At 55.7% G+C, this 19,316-nt stretch overlaps 7 protein-coding genes across 7 annotated transcripts; 2 read left to right on the top strand and 5 right to left on the bottom strand.

Annotated features, from left to right (window-relative positions):
- Positions 1-947: 947 nt before the first annotated feature.
- On the top strand, positions 948-4,318 carry CPAR01_01489 (uncharacterized protein; the record flags this gene model as incomplete). Its single annotated transcript, XM_060485778.1, has 3 exons — positions 948-2,572; positions 2,765-3,008; positions 3,308-4,318. The coding sequence occupies 3 exons, from the start codon at positions 948-950 to the stop codon at positions 4,316-4,318; spliced, it is 2,880 nt and encodes a 959-aa protein (XP_060356635.1).
- CPAR01_01488 (folylpolyglutamate synthase) lies at positions 2,757-4,525 on the bottom strand (the record flags this gene model as incomplete). Its single annotated transcript, XM_060485777.1, has 3 exons — positions 2,757-3,010; positions 3,097-4,303; positions 4,499-4,525. The coding sequence occupies 3 exons, from the start codon at positions 4,523-4,525 to the stop codon at positions 2,757-2,759; spliced, it is 1,488 nt and encodes a 495-aa protein (XP_060356634.1).
- Positions 4,526-5,302: 777 nt separating this feature from the next.
- Positions 5,303-7,353, bottom strand: CPAR01_01487 (mitofilin; the record flags this gene model as incomplete). Its single annotated transcript, XM_060485776.1, has 2 exons — positions 5,303-5,347; positions 5,410-7,353. The coding sequence occupies 2 exons, from the start codon at positions 7,351-7,353 to the stop codon at positions 5,303-5,305; spliced, it is 1,989 nt and encodes a 662-aa protein (XP_060356633.1).
- Positions 7,354-8,432: 1,079 nt separating this feature from the next.
- Positions 8,433-9,350, bottom strand: CPAR01_01486 (Ras family protein; the record flags this gene model as incomplete). Its single annotated transcript, XM_060485775.1, has 5 exons — positions 8,433-8,780; positions 8,835-9,026; positions 9,097-9,123; positions 9,184-9,203; positions 9,272-9,350. The coding sequence occupies 5 exons, from the start codon at positions 9,348-9,350 to the stop codon at positions 8,433-8,435; spliced, it is 666 nt and encodes a 221-aa protein (XP_060356632.1).
- A 1,644-nt stretch (positions 9,351-10,994) lies between these two features.
- Positions 10,995-13,250, top strand: CPAR01_01485 (uncharacterized protein; the record flags this gene model as incomplete). Its single annotated transcript, XM_060485774.1, has 3 exons — positions 10,995-11,202; positions 11,291-13,011; positions 13,080-13,250. 3 exons carry the CDS (start codon positions 10,995-10,997, stop codon positions 13,248-13,250), a joined length of 2,100 nt encoding a protein of 699 aa, XP_060356631.1.
- A 789-nt stretch (positions 13,251-14,039) lies between these two features.
- On the bottom strand, positions 14,040-15,762 carry CPAR01_01484 (major facilitator superfamily transporter; the record flags this gene model as incomplete). Its single annotated transcript, XM_060485773.1, has 3 exons — positions 14,040-15,298; positions 15,382-15,484; positions 15,553-15,762. The coding sequence occupies 3 exons, from the start codon at positions 15,760-15,762 to the stop codon at positions 14,040-14,042; spliced, it is 1,572 nt and encodes a 523-aa protein (XP_060356630.1).
- An 843-nt stretch (positions 15,763-16,605) lies between these two features.
- CPAR01_01483 (PHB depolymerase family esterase) lies at positions 16,606-17,864 on the bottom strand (the record flags this gene model as incomplete). The annotated part of the gene is made up of 3 exons (XM_060485772.1): positions 16,606-16,806; positions 16,877-17,317; positions 17,427-17,864. 3 exons carry the CDS (start codon positions 17,862-17,864, stop codon positions 16,606-16,608), a joined length of 1,080 nt encoding a protein of 359 aa, XP_060356629.1.
- Between the last annotated feature and the right edge of the window lie 1,452 nt (positions 17,865-19,316).

Below are 19,316 nucleotides of genomic sequence, written 5' to 3'. Positions count from 1 at the left end.
TCTTTAGCATTAACTCACAACCGCTCATGGATTATAGTCTCCATCCTTGACCATCTTTGATACATCTGCAACGGCGACAATTACGATCCTGCGACCCTGCGACTTGGACGCCGAGATCGCAGACAGTAACACCTTTGCGACGGGAATGAGGGACTGAGCCAGAAGTTTGAACAAGTGCCAGGGTCCTCCCTTGCCCCCACCTCGGCTGTTCCCCCCGCGATGGAAGGCTTATCCTTGGTTGTCGGAATGCTTGTCATCATCACTGGGTGTCTGCGATCGGGGGTTCACATTTGTGTCTAGTGGTCTTGTCTATTGGCTGCTTCTCTATTTGTTACCAAGTTAGACTGTAACACATTTCTCTCATGGCAATATAGTGGTATGTTTGTAAGGTTGACTATGTATATTGTAAATCACCATGAGAATCATACTAGAATATCTACCCGCCAAGCTACGAAACAGTTACCAAGTTTCTGCTGCGGTACACAGCCCGTCTTCTCGGAGCAATTAGATAGAGCGTCAATCCCAGCCACCGATGCTTGGTATGCTCAAGCTACTAAAGCAGAATACATTTTCGAATGCATCACACATAGATGCTGTACAAAGTACTACTTCAACCAGTAAAGGTGATACAAACATGAGTGACTGACAGACCTCGAGTGGAGTTCCAAACCTCCCTCGAATAGCTCACTCTCATCTCAAGTGGGAACTCACTCAAAAAAGCTTCACCACTCACAAACCACCAACCTAATTTCAGCCTCAACCACCAACCACCAAACTCACAAACAATGCTTCTTTCAACGTCGTGATCACATACCCCTACCATCCACCTCCCTCTCCAGCATCTCACACTCATGAGGCTCTTCTTCCGCCCAACCCAAATCTCAGCCTCATTGCGCCTCACAAACCACCCCTTCAATAATCCCTCCTCATCAAGACTCATCACCACAATGTCTCCCCCCGCAACACCGCCATCATCACGGACTTACACCGACGCAATCAACCTCCTAAACACCCTCATCCCAAACCTCAAAGTCCACGCCCTCTTCAACAAACCAAAAGATGCCGCTCCCACCACCGCAGCACCAGCAACACCAACAGCAGACCCAAACCTCCTCGCCATCCCCGAAATGCGCGCCTGGCTCCTCCGCGCAAACCTCACCCCCGAACGCCTCTCCTCCCTCTCCTTCATCCACATAGCAGGCACAAAAGGAAAAGGCTCCGTAACAGCCCTCACGACCTCGGCCCTCCTCAACCACTCATCCTCATCCTCCTCGCCCCCTTCCACGACACACATAGGCCCCATAGGAACCTACACCTCCCCCCACCTCCTCACCCCCCGCGAGCGCATCGCAATCTCAAACACCCCCATCTCCCAAACCCTCTTCGCAACATCCTTCTTCGAACTCTGGGACACCCTCTCCTCCTGCACCTCCCCCTCCGCACCCGGCGGCAGCGCCAGCAGCACCGGGCCCGACCTCGGCATCGAACCGGGCTCCAAACCCTTCTACTTCCGCTTCCTCACCCTCCTCGCCCTGCACGTCTTCCTCAAACTCCGCGTCCGCACCGTGGTGTTGGAATGCGGCATCGGCGGCGAATACGACGCCACGAACGCCATACCCGCCGAGGCGGTGACGACTTCGGTCATCACGCAGCTGGGCATCGATCATGTTGCGATGTTGGGGTCCACACCATCGCAGATTGCGTGGCATAAAGCGGGTGTGATGAAACCCGGCGTCGCGACCTTCACGCGCAGGTTATCCGATGAGGTGCACCCGGGCGTGATGACCACCCTCCGCTCCCGCGCGCGCGAAGTAGGCGCGGAGCTAATCGAGGTCGACGACGAGGATGTCATTGCGTGGAGCGGTGTCAAGGATGCAAAGTTACCAGGCGGGGACTTTCAAAAGAGGAACCAGGCTCTCGCTGCGCTGGCTGCGAGGCGGCATATTCAGGTCCTTCAAGCCCGAGAAGCGGGGTCAAGCACGGTAGGAAAGGCGAATCGTTCGCTGGCGGATGTCCCTGGAGTCATCATCGCCGGTCTCCGCGAGGCGACGCTCCGCGGCCGGCACGAACTTCTCAGACAGGGTGGTGTATCGTGGTACCTCGACGGCGCGCACAACGCGGATAGTCTGGCTGAAGTAGCGCGCTGGATATCACCCATCGTCACCGCCACAACCTCCTCAGACACCACTCACAACGACGGAGAAAGTTTCGTCCTCGTCTTCAACCAGCAAGAACGCGACGCCTCCGCCCTCCTGACAGAGTTCCTCCGCCAGATGAAGACCCTGGGTGTCGACCCCGAGACGCGGCTGGCCGCGGCCATCTTCACGAGGAACGACAAGACTAACATCGCCGGCGAGGGCGGGGAGGTAGATCTCAGTGTTCAGGAGGCGTGTGCTGCGGCGTTTAGGGAACTGTATCCTGCTACAAAGGTCATGGTGTGCAGGGACCTGACGGAGATGAAGAGCGCCGTCGATGGCGTCGCGGAGCCATCGTCGGGGACAAACGTGCTGGTTACGGGGAGCATGTATCTCGTTGGAAACGTCATCGGCTTCTTGGAGCCGGAAAATCTATTGTAATCCACCCAGAATAGAAGACTAAAGAATATAGAACATATAAATCTAGAGTTGAATCCGTGAGGACATGTCTGTTCGTGCCCCTATGTAAAGCCGTTGTTAAACCCCATTGTATCCCATAAGACCCCAACCTCTTGGAGTCAAACGCAAAAGCAACATGAATACTCCACACCCTGGAAACATCTACAAAGCATCCGCGCCCTCCAGGATGCCCAGCGCGCCACCAACAAGATGCAGACTGCCCGTGACAAGAGCTTGTACACTCTCGCCCTCCGGCAGGCCCTCGCCAACGCTCCGGACGTGGTTCAAGGCCTCCTCGATGGTCGGTATCACGCGCACGTCGGCGTGGGGATCCAGCTTGGACCAGCGCTCCGCAAACTGCCTCTGCACCGTCATGGCCTCGATGGCTTTGGCGTCGTACTGGTGGTTGACGAAGTCTGATCATCGTCAAGTCAGCATCTTCTTCTCTCATCCAAACATGCCGACCATCCCAAAGATATTTGAGAAGAAAAAGGGGGCTCACCTCGCTTATACCCAGTCTGGGCATACGTAACGTTCGTACAAAACACCACGCTCTCAAACGCCCTCCCATCCACCCTCTTGATAGCCTCATACATGCCATCCAAAAAGTCAATCGCCTCCGTCCGACCCTGCTGATTAAACACCAACGCCCTCGGCCCCTTCTTCCCCCTGCTCGCACTCTCATCCACATACCACCGCGCCGCCATCCTCAGACTATCCGTCGTATGCGCCCCGTCAACGTACCACGCAACAGCGCCCTCCTCCTTCACCTCACACCGCCCCCTCCAAACAACCCCCTCCAACCCCTCCACAAACGGCGCCGACAACCTCTCCGGGTCCCTCCTGAACTCGGGATCGACCCTCTCCAGCGCAGTCTCCGCAAGCCGCACCGCCAAACTCGCATTCCTTTTCTGGAAAACTGCATCCGGACGGATCTTGACGCCCTCAAGCCGCGGATCAACACCAACAACCTCCATCTCGACCCCCTTCTCCCTCGCCCGCTCCTCCAACACCCCCGCCGCCCCAGCAACCTGCTCAACCGTAAACCCCTTACTCCCAGCCTTCATAATCCCGCCCTTATGCCACGCAATCTTCTCCACCGTATCCCCCAGCGCAAAAACGTGATCGATCCCCAACGTCGTAATCCCCGTCGCGACAGGCCGTCCCACAAGATTCGTAGCATCATACTCCCCTCCGATCCCCGTCTCCAAAATAGCAACATCGCACCCCTCGCTCAGGAAAGCATGGAAACTAACCAGCGTCAAATACCGCGAATATATCGGCCTCGTCCCCACCGCAACAACCTCTTCCAGCACCTTATTCTCCTCCCCCAACCGATCCCACACCTCGAAGAAATACCGCGCAAACAGCGCCTCGGATATCGGCACGCCGTTAATCCGTATCCGCTCCCTAACCGCAATCAAATGCGGCGAGATCAACAGCCCAACCTTGCGCGGTATCGACCTTGGCGAAGCGGCGCGGTGCCGTGCGAGGATGGAGTCGGTAAAGGCGCAGGTGCTTCCTTTCCCCTTTGTCCCCGCGACGTGAATCACGTTGAGGCTGTCGAGGTCGGAGACGGAGTAGCCCACGCGCGCGAGGTACGCTCGCATTTCGGCGACGGAGGCTTCGTCGGGGCGGATGCCTGCCTTGCGGCGGGCTTCGATTACCGCGAAGGGGGTTTGGAGGGTGTTGAGCGCGTCGACGGCGTCCTGGGGTTAGACTGAGTTAGTAAAGTTTGGTTCTGCAGTGTGCTTTTGTCCTCTCCTCTCCTCGTCTTGCGGTCCTCAATTGCGTGGCTCTGTAAAGCCAAGCTTGAAGCGGCAAAGATGTCGCGATCTCCGACCTCGGAGACAACGCTCTGAAGCTTCACAGCGGGAAGGGGGACATCTTGGGGGAAGACTTACATTGTACGTCCTCCCGGCGGTAGCCATCATTCGTCGTCCCAAGAATGTAGAACGTAGGAAACTTCTGCTGCTGGCGCTGCGCGTGAGGCGTATTACGTGGCGGGATGCATGATGCATCAAGGACGTTGGGAATGCTCCCTCTCTTTTTTTTTGGGCGGGAGGTCCTTTGCAGCGGGGCTTGAGATGGAGGGGTTACCAGAGCTCTCCCTTGAACTCTGCTTAAGGTACTTTGGGAAGGTAGAACTTCGGGGTGTGGTAAGCTGCTGCGTCTGCTACCGGGTTTCGGTGGGGGGTTCATTCTGATTATATGCGGCTTCCACTGGGGGTGGGCGCTTCGGGACTCGAGCCGGGAGAGCGTGGTCCGGGGGCCCTGCGCTCGGCGCTCGTCCCGTTTCCTTAAAAGTCTGCGCCTAATAAGGTAGTCCGGACCGCTCTCGTGGCACCGGCTTGTGACAGCGCGTCGGAGAGCCTCTCAAAACTCAATTCGTGTTTTATACCATTTACCTTAGGTACTAGTTAACCATGTGTCTCTACAATAAGCTTCCTTTCAGGTTGGGTAATGGCCCGAATGAATCAACTAAGCAGATGTCAAACCGCGCTTTGGGTCTGTAGCATACAGAGGTAGTACGGATATCACAAGTAGAAAGACTTGATAAAATACACTGCCTTCATTCAAGTCTATGGGCTATGTCTTACACAGACCAGAGGTCTAGGCTATCTTGCTCACTCTCACTCTTCTAAATAGTCTCCCCGTGAGAGCCCCCCGTCATACTAGAACAAAAGAAAAAGAATATTTCCCGTCCATTATTCTACCTTGAGACTCTGCAGGCGCGCTTCTGTCGCAATGACCTAGAATTAAACACATTAGTTATCGAACATTCCCCACATGCATTTCACGAGGGTATACTCACATCAAGAGCCTGCTGGACCTCAAGAACCTTCCTCACCTCACCGAGCCAGTCCCTGCTCAGCGTCTTCGCCCAGCCCTGCAGACCGTTCATCTCACGGGCCGCAGCATCCAGGTTACCCTCCTCCAACAGCGTCTGCGTGCGGGTGAGGATGCTCTCAACATCGTCGCCGCCGACCAGGCCCTGCTTCTTGAACATGACCTTGCTGAGGAGGTAGCTCGACGCGTGGCTGGCGACGCCGGCCTCCTCGGGCAGGAGGGACGCCTTGCGCACCTCGTTGGCGACTATCCTGAAGCGGTCGATAAGCTGTGCCGCGTTGGAGAGACCGCGCTGGTAGGCCGACGGGTTGATCGAGGCAATGGCCGCGTTGACGACAGGGTCTTCGGCCGCAATCTCCTTGAGCGCAACGAGTTCGCGCGTAAACGGCTTGGGCGTCGTCGCGTTCTCCAGGCTGGCGCGGACGGCGTCCACAGCGACGTGGAGCTGCTGAGTGCGCAGGTTGGTGTCGACAACCTCGTTCCAGCCCGTCGTCAGCTTCTCGAGGTCCTGGACAGCCGCCGACAGGTTGTTGAGCTTGCCGAGGCGGCCCTCGCGCTCTGCCTCGACGTGGCCCTGTACCTCGGCGACAAACTCCTTCTTCAGGGCGAGCGCCTGCTCCAGAAGCTGGTTGTTAAGACGCTCCTCATTAAGCTGCTTCTCGCGCTCCAGTAGAAGCTTGACGCGCTCGTTGTAGGCATCCTTGACCTTCTTCATCTCGTCCTCGAAATCCTTTCTCCACTGGATCTCCTGGGCGACCATGGCGGACTCGACGCGGGCAATCAGGTCGTTGGCGGCCTTGTCAAAGTCGGCGACCTTTGCCTCAACCTCGGAAGCAGCCTTCTCCTCGACCGAAGACTTGATGGCCTTGATCTTGCCTCCGACCTTGCTCAACTCGCTCTTGGCCTTGGCAATGGTCGGAGAGTAGCGGCCGTGGGCCTTGTCAGCGTTGATAACGGTGATGATGTCGTTGAGCATGCGAACGAGGTCCTGGACGACGGGCTCGGTGGCATCCTCAATCTTCAGCGCGTCGATCGGGGCAATGGGAGGGAATCGCGAAGGCTCGTTGACCTCGGGGGCCTTGAATCCGTTCGAGTCCTCCTTGGGCGCAGAAGCAGCAGCAGGCTTGGTCTCCTTGGCAGGCTCAGGCGCGGCCTTGGGAGCCTCCGGCGCAGGCTTGGGCTTTTCGGCCGGCTTGCTCACCTCCTCCTTGACAGCGACGACCTTGGCAGCAGCCTTGTCAACAGCACTCGACTGACGACCAGCGGGCTCGCCGTTATCGGCTACTCTCCATGACGCGCCGCTCTGGGCGGGAATCTTGACCTGGCTTCCGGTATCTCTTCCCTTGATCTTGTTTGAGAGGTTGGGGAATCGCTTGCGGAAGTCCGCTTCCTCAAAGTAGAGAACGGCTTGCTCGCCAAAGGGAATATATTCGGTGAAGAAGTCGTGGAAGTTATCGTTGACGCGCGAGTACCAGACACCGCCTCCGAAGCCGACGGCGCCGAGGATGGCGAGGGTCAAGACGAGGTTTCTCAATCGGCGGAAGAAACCCTTCTTCTTGGGCGCGGCAGCAGCGGGCGACTCGGGCGGAGGAGGAGCAGCGGCAGCGGCAGCGGCAGCCTCGAGGTTGGGAACGACGACCGCGGGATCGGGAGTCGGGGGCGTAAGAGGAACCTCTTGCTTGGGGATGGTCGGCTCGACGGCGGAAATTTCGGGGACGGCGCTCTTCTCTGAGGTGATGGTCTCTGATGCCGGCAGGACGGCGGGTTTGGAAGGGTCGACAGCGGGCTTCTTGTCGTCTGCGAAATGCCTCCTCTGGCGGGCGGCAGCGGCCTGCCATTGGCGGCCAACGACGGCCGCCGCAGGCCTGTGGCCGAGCACCCTCACGGATCGAATCGACGTTCGCAACATGAGGGGATGCAATGGGCCGACAGGGCGTAATTGGGGGTGAATGATGTCGAGGGGGAGTTGCAGTGGGAGGTGTTCCGTACCTTTTGGTGACGGGAATCCAGGCACAAAAAAGCTCAGGGAAAAGTTCGGCTAAAACTGGGTGAGCTTCCAGCCGCGCCGTGCTGGTCCGCTGCGAGCGCCGAGCGGCAGGAACCGGGATCTCAGCCAGGACCACCTGCCTGCCTGTACCTTACCTTACTACGTAAAGTACCTCAGAAAGAGCTCACGTCACCTGTCAATTATTGACACGCGGCTTTCACCCTCTCCCGTCTTCATCAAATTGAAATAATCCATGTTTTAACGGGAATGATACAGCTTTCTGCTCTGCGTGAATTTTCTCTCAAAAGTCTCGATAACCTGGCGAATTATTGGGGGAAGAAAAAAAAATAATGCCTAAACGAAACTACGTCACCAAGCTTTACTTCCTTGATGGCAGCATTTGGAAATCTTCATCGGCATCCACGAGCTGTTTGTAAATACGTCAATGGGACCATGTGTAGTACATCACCAAGCCCAGGAATGAAACGATAAGAAATTGTATACGGCCCCATCCTTGAGAAACAGTTGCCTCTATCGCATACTGTACATCAGAAAAATGCTGCAGGATGCTTCCCCCAGTAAAGTGAATCCGTTCCCGTACACCGTCTTATCCCAGGACTGTCCCTACACCCGAGTTGCCGCAACCGAATGACCAGCTCAATGAAGACTCGAAATGTAAAATCACACACACACGCAACTCTCCCCTTCTCTCCTTCTCTCAAAAAAACGTACTGTTGATATTAAAAAGCTGGGTCTAGCATACCCATTCTTTGGTGTAGGGGTTTGCGACAACGCTCTTCTTCAGCCCAAACCCATCCAGCCCAAACGCCGTCGTGTACGTGCTTGTATTGGTGCGGTGCCTGAACTGATGGGTGCCATCGCGCAGTCTGCCAACGGGAGCCTGTCTCGCCTCGGACGTGATGCCAATCTTTCGCCGTATTCCTTGGGCTCTTTCGATATGTGATGATGATGATGATGTTGGAATGTGAGTCTCTTCTCACTTAGCAGCTGCAAGGCCCGCTGACATTGCTGCCAGGAGTCTCGGGTTGAAGGCTAACGCCCTGTCGCTGGCCTGGCCGAGCGTGCCTAGGGCCGGCCTGGTCAAGCGGCAGCTTCTTGGCGATAGCAGTGAAGAGGTCCTTGACGTTCTCGGCCGTCTTGGCTGATGTCTCGAAGAAGAGGAGTCCGGCCTCGCGCGCATACGCCTCGGCGTCGGCCGTGGACACCGCTCTCTTATCGGGCTGCTCGGTGACCAAATCCAGCTTGTTGCCGGCGAGGGCGATGATGATGTTTTCGTTGGCTTGTCTCTGCAATTCCTTGACCCACGCCTTTGCCTTATCCAGGGATGCCTTGCTGCTGTTAGCATTCTTGTGAAGGATGCCATAGGTTATCATTCAACCTACAGATTGGGTAATGTCGTAAACTACCACAGCGCAGTTTGCGTTGCGGTAGTACATGGGTGCAAGGGACTTGTATCGCTCCTGTCCGGCCGTATCCCAAATCTCAAACTTGACTGTGGTGTTTTCGTCGAGGGAAATGGTCTGGGTCAGGAAGGCGGCGCCGATGGTCGATTCGCGGTAGGAGTCGAACTGGTCCTGTAGTGGCACAAGGTTAATGACCTGGTGTGATGATGAAGCCGGGACAAGTTGGGCATCGGGGACTTACCTTGACGAAACGCAACACGATGGAGCTCTGGACAACGGGTTAGCACCAACGGTTGGAATTTCCACGACGATCCGGACAATGAGATACCTTTCCAACAGCGGATTCGCCTGTGTATCATCGTAACCGTTAGCTATTGTTATGATAGACTACTCGGGCGGCAAGGAAGAACACATACCTAGCAAGACGAGCTTGAACTGCGCAAAGCGCGTGTTCATTCCGCGCGCACCAGGAGCACCGGGGCCTCGGGCAGCCATTTTTGCGTAATGTGAAGAAGAGGTTTTTGGGAAGAAGCGGGCGATGGCAGGAAAGTCGGCGTTTGATGAGCCTAACACACGGAGCGAGAGGCTGTTCTAGAATGACGGTTGTATCGAATGTCGCCGGACGGACTCGTTCGCTGGCGTTCGGAAAGGATGGTGCAAGTCGTAATGGAGGAAATGAGGGCGATGTGACGTTGATCGAGATAGGGATCGAGGGTCGCGACAGCAGCCGTCGTGGATCAAAAGATTCGTGGTTGCGCGGCGGGAGGGGCGAGAGTGCGAGTACTGCGTAAAGGTCGGTGGTGGTGGAATGTAAGGTGGGAAGCAGCGGGATGGGAGTTGATGGTAAATCGGGGCCTGGAATAATGTGACTGCCTTGGGGTCAACCGTTCTTGGGGGTCTCGGGGGGGCGTGTCGGTGCTGTTGGGTGGTGTGTATGTGTGGGTGATCACTGATGCCCATTCACTGTCTGGTACTTCCGTACTTTATTGCGGGTTGCGTAAGGCAAGGTACTGCGTAAGTGGTTGAGAGTGTCCTAGCGCCCGACTAATAAGGTACCTTATCACAGTACCTTACCTACCTAAGGACCAAGCTGTCTACACGTCTGTAGGTACTCTGCAGTGGAGCGCTGAGATGATACTCACCAGTCGCCGGGCTGTCAGGTGCAGATGGACGGACGGACGGGGGACACCTACGACCCCGATGACTTCTGACCAGGTGCCAGACCCGCCAGAAGCCCGACTAAGGTGACCTCCAGCTCGATAGTTGGGCAAAGTGGTCTGCGTTGATTGGCCGACGGGAGGATTTTGCCGTGTTATGTAATCTCTGGGTCCCTCCCGGCCTGCTGGGCAGTGGCAGTTGCAGTCTGCCGCCGCCAGAGGTCGGGTGCATCATCAGGGGTACGTACTGCTTTAGTCATGAATCAGCCACGGCACCATCATCACAGGACTGGCAGCACCTCAGGACTGCTCTTGATCCCAGGCTTACCTAAGGTGATGGCTCTCCAGGAGTACTGCGTATGTAATCTTCAGATCTAACCAGCTGCCCAGCTCCCTCATTGGATCATAGCTCCTGATCATGGCCTGTGCTTCTAGTTGTTCGGTCCCTCTTTCACAAGCCGGACATTCAGATTCCCAGAGTTCCAGTGCGTCTTCAGCCCCTTACACAGCAGTACCGAAGCTCTAAGCAGGCTGTTCTACCTCAGTTAAGGTATTCTACTATGTACACAGTAGGTCGTTTCCTACAAGTTTTTGAAAAGGTACCTCGTCAAAGTACCTTTACCTTGTGTGGAGACGCTCCCCTTGCCCCCCGTTCCCCCCAGGCTGTGCTTGCGACTGCAGAGTGACGACAGCCATTTTCATTGGGGTTCACAATTCAGTGCAGCCAACCAAAGCCTCAAGCTGTCCTCAAGGCTCTGGGTACTGAATGCTCGACGCTTGAACTTGCGACCGTCAGCTCCAACTTCAACAACCTCCCAGTTGGACGACAATAAGGGCTTCAAGGCATCCCCCCTCCCTTCGACCTCCCCTCATTCATTCGCTTCTTTTCTGCTTTGCCTAGCCTTGCATTGCCTTGTCCGTCTAGCTCTTCCTTCTCTTCGCTACTCACTACCCTTTCATCATCCCGTTGCCGCCCGTCGCCATGGCACCCACCTTTCCCTATCGCGACATCAATGTCAAGGTCGCTCCCGACTCTTACGTCTTCACTTCTCCCTCCTCGCCTGATGCTCCTGCCCTGGTCATTGACAGACCGACCGGAGACCTTCGCCTTGGAGATGCAGGCCTGGGCAAGAGAGTATCCCGGCAATCAAGCATCGCCGGAATTCTGGGCATAGTCCAACTCAGACTTGGTAGGATCCCATACTGTCGCCAGCAACGCCGTCAACCCCTCTTGGCCTGCAATACAACACAATTTGCTGACTCCCATTCTCTCTTCAGACAAGTATGTCATCATAATCAACAAGGCCCAGCCTGTCGGCCGCCTCAAGGGCCACATGGTCTACAAAGTTATCAGCACCGAGATCCTTCCCATGCGCGAGCGCCAGATCCGAGACCCCGACGAAGATACCTTTATTGGTCTGCTTGAGACCTTCATGAAGAACGGCCCCATGTACTTCTCCTACTCTCTCGACCTCACAAACTCCTTCCAGCGCCAGGCCTCCGCCGACGCCTCTCTCCCGCTCTGGCAGCGCACAGACGACCGCTTCTTCTTCAACCGCTTCATCCAGTCAGACCTGATCGACTTCCGAACGAGGGGCGCCAGAGGTCATGTTGGTCCCCAGCCCGGCGTCGACCCCTTCATCCTCCCCGTCATCTTTGGCATGCTCGAGATCCGCCCCACCACCTTCAAGGGAACCCCCGTCACCGTCACCCTCATCTCTCGTAGATCTAGACACCGCGGCGGCACCAGATATTTCACTCGAGGCGTTGACGACGAGGGCCACGCTGCCAACTACAACGAGACGGAGCAGATCACCATCTTCAATGACTCAGGCAGTGGTATGGGCGGCTTTGCCGGCAGCAGCGATATGCAGAGCGGCAAGTACGGCGCCGACGGGAAGGAGACCCAGATCATGTCCTACGTCCAGACTCGCGGCAGCGTGCCCACCTACTGGGCCGAGATCAACAGCCTCCGCTACGTTCCCAAGCTGCAGGTTCGCGGCATTGATAGCGCTCTGCCGGCGGCCAAGGCGCATTTCGAGGAACAGATCCGTCTCTACGGCGACAACTACCTCATCAACCTCGTGAACCAAAAGGGTCGCGAGCAGCGCGTCAAGAGCTCATACGAGCAAATGGTTGAGAAGCTCGTATCGTCGCCAAAAGAGCGGACCGAGGGCGATCGTATCACGGACGAAAAGTTCACCACAATCCAGCCCGAGAAGCGCGCCGTCGAGTTTGACCGCCTGCACTACATCTACTTTGACTACCACCACGAGACCAAGGGCATGAAGATGCACCGCGCATACGCCCTCGTCGAGAAGCTGCAGGAGGCTCTCCAAGATCAAGGCTACTTCCGTGCGGTGGACATGCCGGGATCCAACGACGGCCGTCTCGAGCCACGCAGCTACCAGACCAGCGTCATGCGCACAAATTGCATGGACTGCCTGGATCGTACGAACGTGGTCCAATCCATGTTTGCCCGCCACATGTTGGATCGCATCTTTGAGGAGATGGGCTTGATGTCCCGCGGCTCGTCCTTCCGCGACGAAGACCCGGCCTTTGAGCACATGTTCCGCAACCTCTGGGCCGACAACGCCGACGTTGTGTCCAACTCGTACTCCGGCACCGGAGCCATGAAGACAGACGTCACCCGCACCGGCAACCGCACAAAGGTCGGCGCTCTTCAGGATGCCCGCATCGGCGTCACCCGCTACTTCAAGAACAACTTCTTCGACGGTCCCCGCCAGGACTCGTACGACCTGTTCCTCGGCGTTTTCCTCCCTGGTACCGCAAATATTGGAGGCTCCCTGGTCTTTGCCGACCGCCGCCCCATTCTCATCCAGTCGGTCCCTTACCTCCTCGCTTTCAGCATCTTCCTCGTTCTTGTCGGTCTCTTCTCCAAAAGCGAGGCCGTCGTCACCATCCGTGTCTTCATCCTCTTCTGGCTCGCCGTCGCCGTCTGGTCTGCCAGCTTCGTCTTTAGCCACGGCATGCTTTACGTAAGTCACAGCCATCATGCTGCCCCTTGTCCCTGTCCATGTTCAATCCAGCTGACAACCTATCTCAGGTCAACTGGCCTAAGCTCAACCCCAGACCGTGGGCCAACGAGGGCTACGCCGAGCACATGTCCAAGGCCCGGAAGGATTCCGTCCTTGGCTCCTTTGTTGCTCGTCATGAGCGCGGTCTCAGCACGGCGAGGTACCTTCATGCCGAGGAGGGCAAGAAGAGAGTTGAGTGAGGCTGGTGTTTGGTTGCGGCTCAACTTCTCTCCATTCGTGGCTCCTATTGTGTGTAATCGAGCCGTTTTTCAAAGGGAAGACGGCTCTCTTGGCCCGAAATTCCACATTCAACCCTTTTTGTCACATTCTTCACTGAATAAGGTCATACAGAAACCTTGTTTAACTACTTCTTTTCCAATGCTGAGCCGGGAGTTATCAGGCCTGGAATGGACATGGCATAGATGTCGTAGCAAATTAACGGCTTGTCTCAAAAACTGAATAATACAACTTTCTCCTTCTGATCCCTCGACTTGCGCATTTCCTAGAAGTGTTTGTCATGTCCTACGCATTTTTAAAGACTTCATGACGATAAATAAGCGTCGCACGCCATTGACCAATCCACATAAAGTAGAGCCAATTTGCGAAGTCTCATTGTGTGGCCCGTCTGAGCAATTGTCAATTACAGTCTCTTACTAGAGGAACACGGCTATGCATACCCAATTGAAACAGCTAACACCGAGTGTAGACCGTTTGAAGTCTATATGGATTGCATGTTAAGTTTTGATAAGCCTAGAATTGACTTCTTGTTTGTTGGTTTGAGAGAAACTCTATGGGCGACTGGGTAAGCACTAATCTGACCTTCAGGTCTCTAAGTCGATTTGCATCTCAGCAAGCCATAGTTGGAAACAAAGGAAATAGAACGGTTGGGACAGTCGAGAGATTGATACGAGGCCTGACGGCAGTATGATTGATATTCAACAGTCCTCGCAAAGACGCTGACAACTATGAGGAACTACATCCTCACCCCTTCATATGGGGTATAGAAACTGCTTATTTTGCAGATCCGTCAGGTCCAAAACCGCCAAATCGACCTTGACCCGGATCGTCTCGCCGCCCTCGTCAACCTGCTCAACCCACCCGTCCCGCTCATCCTCGCTCAGCCCAGCAATATACTCCAACCGCTCCTTATTCCTCCTCACGAGTATGAACCGGATGATCCACAAAATCACCGGCGTCCCGATCCAGCTCACCGAAATCATGGACGCCCACGCGCCATAGAATCGCGGCGCGTTGGCCGGCACCCAGATCTGCGGCGACACGAGGTTGCCGACGCTGTACCCCAGCATGAACATGACGTTCCGCGTCAGCTTCTTGGTGTACCCGGCCGCCGTGGACGTCGTCCACCCGAGAGCAATGATGTACGTCACGCCGTACGTCGCCGCCGCGAGGATCAGGCACGCCAGGAGGCCGATCTTGCGGTCCCAGGGGACCGTGACCATCGCGATGCCGCCCGCGACGGCGGGCATGCACCAGAGGGTCCCGTGGAGGGCGAGGTTGCTGGGCCAGCGGCGGAGGGCGAGGGTGGCGACGACGCAGCAGAGGATGCCGAAGGCGCCGCCCGCCGCGGCGACGAGGGTCGAGCCGAGGGGTTTGATGCCGATGGAGGTGGTGATGAGGTTCTTTTGGCCGTAGTTTAGGTTGTTGGAGTACATTAGCGTGAAGGACTGCAGGGCGAAGAGCCAGGATACGGGGTCGCGGAGGGTCTCGACGACTTGTTCGCGCTTGAAGCGCTTTTGCTCGATGGAGCTCTGCTGCGCGGCGTGGACGCGGCGGATGACGTGAATTTTTTCTTCCAAGGTGAGGAAGCGGGCCTCGGCCGGGTTGGAAGGGTACTCGAACCAGACCCAGACCGCGAGGAAGAGCGTGAGGCCGCCGGTGACGATGTGGAGGAGCTTCCAGGGGAGGACGGGCCCCTCGGCGTAGAGGAGGCCGTAGGAGAGGAAGCCGGTGACGAGGGGGGCGGCCTGGCAGGTGATCCAGAGGACGGGCTGGAGGTAGGACTGCTCGCGACGGTTGAAGAACATGCCGATTGTGATTTCCATCGCGGGGACGATTGTGGCCTCGGCGGCGCCGAGGAGGAGGCGGAGGACGATGAGGCCGGCGTAGGAGGTTGCTGCGCAGTGGAGGAAGATGAGGACGGACCAGATGAAGATTGTGATGGCTACGTATTTGCTAAAGGGGAGCTTTTGCATGAGGATGTGGCCTGGCCATTGGAAGGCTAGGTAGCCTTTGAGGATGGTGTGTTAGTTGTGTTTGTTTGATGTTTGTGGGTTGTTAGAGCGAGGATGCGTAGGTGAGTTTTTTGCTTACCGACGTAGAACATCGTGTTCAAGTTGTTGTATTGGGCTTGTCTGATTCCCGTTTCCTCAAAGAGGCCCAAGATAGCTGCATAACCGAGCGTCGACTTGTCAACCTGGGGAATAAGTCACGGTTAGCTAACTGCTCATCACACAAACCCAGGTTCCATCGCGATCAACTTACAAAAAGCATGATGTTGATGGCCGAGAGGAGAGTCATGACGCGGAGATAGAGCTTCCTACGAATCTTCTTCTCCATCTCGGGCGTCATGGGACCGAACTCGTCGCCATGCTGCTCGAGGAGCCGCAGCGTCACGTCGGCGTTCTTCTCCGAGACGGTCTTGCCCTTCGACGTAGACGTCACCTTGGGCTCGATCTCTTTCTCGTCGGCCATGACTTGGGTGATTTCGTTGATCGAAAACTACGATCAAGTGCACTTTCGTGAGGTATAAGTGCGCAAAGCCCGAGGAAAAGATTTCATTTAGGCTCCATGCAAAGCATGCTCTCAAAGGGAAGCCATCAGCGAACACCTGCGATCTTTAACCTCGTAGCCTCCATGGCATCAATAACTGTTGTGGGTCCCATCAAAATGTCGTTATCGAAGGATGTGATAGACTATGTTCTTCTTGTCGTCTCATTCTGCGAGGTTAGTGGTGAGCCGGCTCTCGCCAAGCAGCCAATGCGCGATGTCTCTCCGCTATCACGCAATACCCTGCGGCGGTCATCCTCCCGCCCTTCACTCCGAGATTTTACCAAATATTTGAACAGTATTGGGAAATCTCGTGGCATAATTGCACGCATCCAAGCAAATTACCAGTCTCCCGGTCGGAGCTAGAGTAAGCCTCGTGCAGCACGCTTGTTGTGCATGGCGTAAAGGCCGACTTCTCGGCCTTAGACAAGGGTCGGAATACGGCCGACGACGCCTCTACATGTACTTTTTCAGGGATGAGAGTCATTCAAAACAGCTGATTCTGGGCACAAGAAGAGGAAAACCCCTCAGAAGTAAGTTTGATCAAGTAGCCTTATCTGGAAAGAGTGGAAACACTCTCCCGGCAACCGTTCGGCTCAAAAAGCTCGGTCGACCGGAGGAGAGATTTGGACCAGCATCCCGGAAGACCGACGGCCCCACATCGGCGCCGTTTCTTGAACTTACCTTGACTTACCCTCATACCCTGCAGTGTAAGATCCAGACATCCTTCTACCTGCCTTCTCGTCTGCAACAACCCATGAAAGTCACTCAAAGACATTGAGAGTACCACTGGTTCGCGGCCTGGCAAGTATACGGGCTCGCGCAGGCGGTACAGCCGCTCCACCCGCTCCCGCCGCACTGGCCCCACCTCGCGACCGTGCAGCCTCCGGTCGGCGGCGCGCTCGCCGTCGACGTCGCCGGTGGTGCCGCCGAGGTCTGCGTCGTCGTTCCCGGCTGCGTGGAGCCGCCCTGCGAATGTCAGTCAAGCTCTACTCTTTGAAAGAGAAGGGAAAGAAACGGAGAGCGAAATCACACTCACCGTAATCCCAAACCACTTCAAATCCTCTGCCCCCATAACAGGCACACTATGCCCGACCCCCGTCCCGTAAATTCCCTCCAAGTTCGGTCCGTACACGTACTTGGTATACTGCCCGCTCGGCGTGCCGGGCAGCGTCTGCTGCGGCGTGAGGCTGTACCCGAACACGCCCGTCCACTGCTTGATCGTCTCGTTCCAGTTCTGCGGGTACAGCGTCGTGTCGGCGCTGCCGTGGTAGATTTGCATCCGGGGCCGGCTGCCGCTGTATCCGGGGTACATGTTGAGCGCCGTCTGAGCCCAGGCCTGCTGCGAGGCGATGGACTGGCCCTGGCTGCAGGTAGAGTTCCAGCCGTTGACGGTGCCGGTGTAGAAGCAGCCCGCGGGGACGCCCGAGTAGGCTATGCCGGCGGCGAAGAGCTCTGGGTAGGTTGCTGCCATGACGTTCTAAGTTTGTTAGATTTTAGCAGAATGTCACTTGTTAAGATGAAGAGTCTCTCTCCTTTACTTTATATGTCTTTCGACAAAAGCTACTGTTTGGAAAATAGAAACTCACCGTCATCATCGCCCCCGAAGATGTCCCCGTCACGAATACCTTGCTATTGTCACCGGCATATTTATCAAGCGTATACGTCACCATGTTCGCAATGGCATTACTGTTTCCGCCGCCGTTATGCGTCAGGGACGCGGTCGAGCTGACATCCCAGCACGTGCCAGAGTACGGCGACTCCGGGTAGATGACAATCAACCCGTAGGTGTCGGCGTACCCTTTGTAGGGCGTGTTGGAGTAGTACGCGCTCGCCGTGCCGGAGCAGTAGTGGATCGCTACGATGACGGGTGGGCTCGCCGCGAGCTTGTCCGGGACGTAGATGTACATCTTTGCGCCGGACGGGTTGGCCCCGAAGGAAGTGACCTGTTGGAGAGAGGCGGCGCTCGCGAGCGAGGGGGCGAGGAGGCCTGCGAGAGCCGTGGTTAGGAGGGTGAGGGGCCGCATTGTGAGATTCGATCTTTTCCCTTTTTCTCGCTCTGTTGTAAACTCTAATGGGCGGATTTTTGGATCTGAACTTGGTGAAAAACAGCTGTTCTTCGTATCCTTGGATGGTAGGCCATGGACGTCGTCTTCTATATGCAACTTTTCCCTTTGAGGTCTGCGAAAGTGGGCGGCGGATGCAATGATTCCGAAGAATTGCGGGCTAGTGGCTGCGTCGTCACCTTCATGTACCAACAACCTCGGACCTCTGAAAAGAGACGAAGTTGTGAGATTTGCCAAAATTGAGCTGTAGAGGGTTTACCATTCCTGGTTCGAGTCCCATCAATGTTTCCGTCGTTGTAGGGCATTCCTCGGCTGTTACTCGACCGTTTGAGGCCGCCAGTCAGCGACTGAACATGACAAAAGTCTTCCGCTTGCGCTTTTGTGCCCAGCTTGCAATTCAAACATGGTCTAGTCTATGGTATTCATAGAATAAAATACCTACGGAACGAACACTATGTGTATCTCCGGACCCTGAAACGGGAAATAGTGATGCTACACGAATGGGGGCCCCCGGCGGTTCTGCCAGGTAGTCTCCGCTACTTCATTCAGTCCAACACTGCAACATTCCCCATTTCCCGAGTCAACGGAAGCATCGTTTCTGGAAACCGTTCGTACGCTGCATCGAACCCATGATAGCAGGCTGTAAACATTGGAGAAAGTCCACGTGGAGGGTGGTGACATTGAGGTTCTATTTAGCCTGAATGCGGTCAGCAGTTGAGCCTCTCTATAAAGGCTTGCAACCGGGAGTACCTTCACATGAGGAGGGTGCCGTCGTGTATTCGCACGATCCATCCAAGAGAGTAGAATACTCCCTGAGAAGAAGGGTACTCGAGTCAAATTTTCTCTCCTCCTGTCATAAGAGATTCAAGGGGAACGTGGCCGAGGGGTATGAGGGGGGAGTCTTTGTATTAGCCCGAAAGTCCTCGAACCTCACTCAACCTAACCTTTTGTTCGATTCCCTATAGAGGTCCCCTTTTTTCGTCTCCTTCTCTCCTTTCTTCATTTTCTCTATTTGGGTCTGATCTAAACGTAAACCTTAAGACCGGGTCCCACTTTGATAGAAACCCAGGCACCACTACCAGATAGCCATCCCATGAGACGATGGTTCGATTCAGATCAAAGCAAGCTACGATTCTTGACCTTCGCCTAGAGGTTGGGCTGGAGTTCCAACATGTCGTATGGGCAACTTGTAAAATGGCCTAGTATGAGAGATCTTTGTTGGTGTCTCGCCAACGGTCCCGACACAACTCATGGATGCGCCTGTTCATGCCTGCCGTCCATCAATCATCGTCAAATCCAGACGCATAAGCGTACCAAGCCAAGCAGGTTTATTAGTACGCGCAAAAGTAAAGTCGTCAACGACAACAAATCCCTGCCGTTCATAGAACCTGTTCTCCGGCATTAGAAACAACC

This window comes from Colletotrichum paranaense (assembly GCF_030867605.1).
Source record: "Colletotrichum paranaense strain IMI 384185 chromosome Unknown Scaffold_1.1, whole genome shotgun sequence".
Classification (NCBI taxonomy): Eukaryota; Fungi; Ascomycota; class Sordariomycetes; order Glomerellales; family Glomerellaceae; genus Colletotrichum; species Colletotrichum paranaense.
The sequence above is the reverse complement of the archived record's forward strand: the minus strand, read 5'-3'. Positions and strand labels throughout refer to the sequence as shown.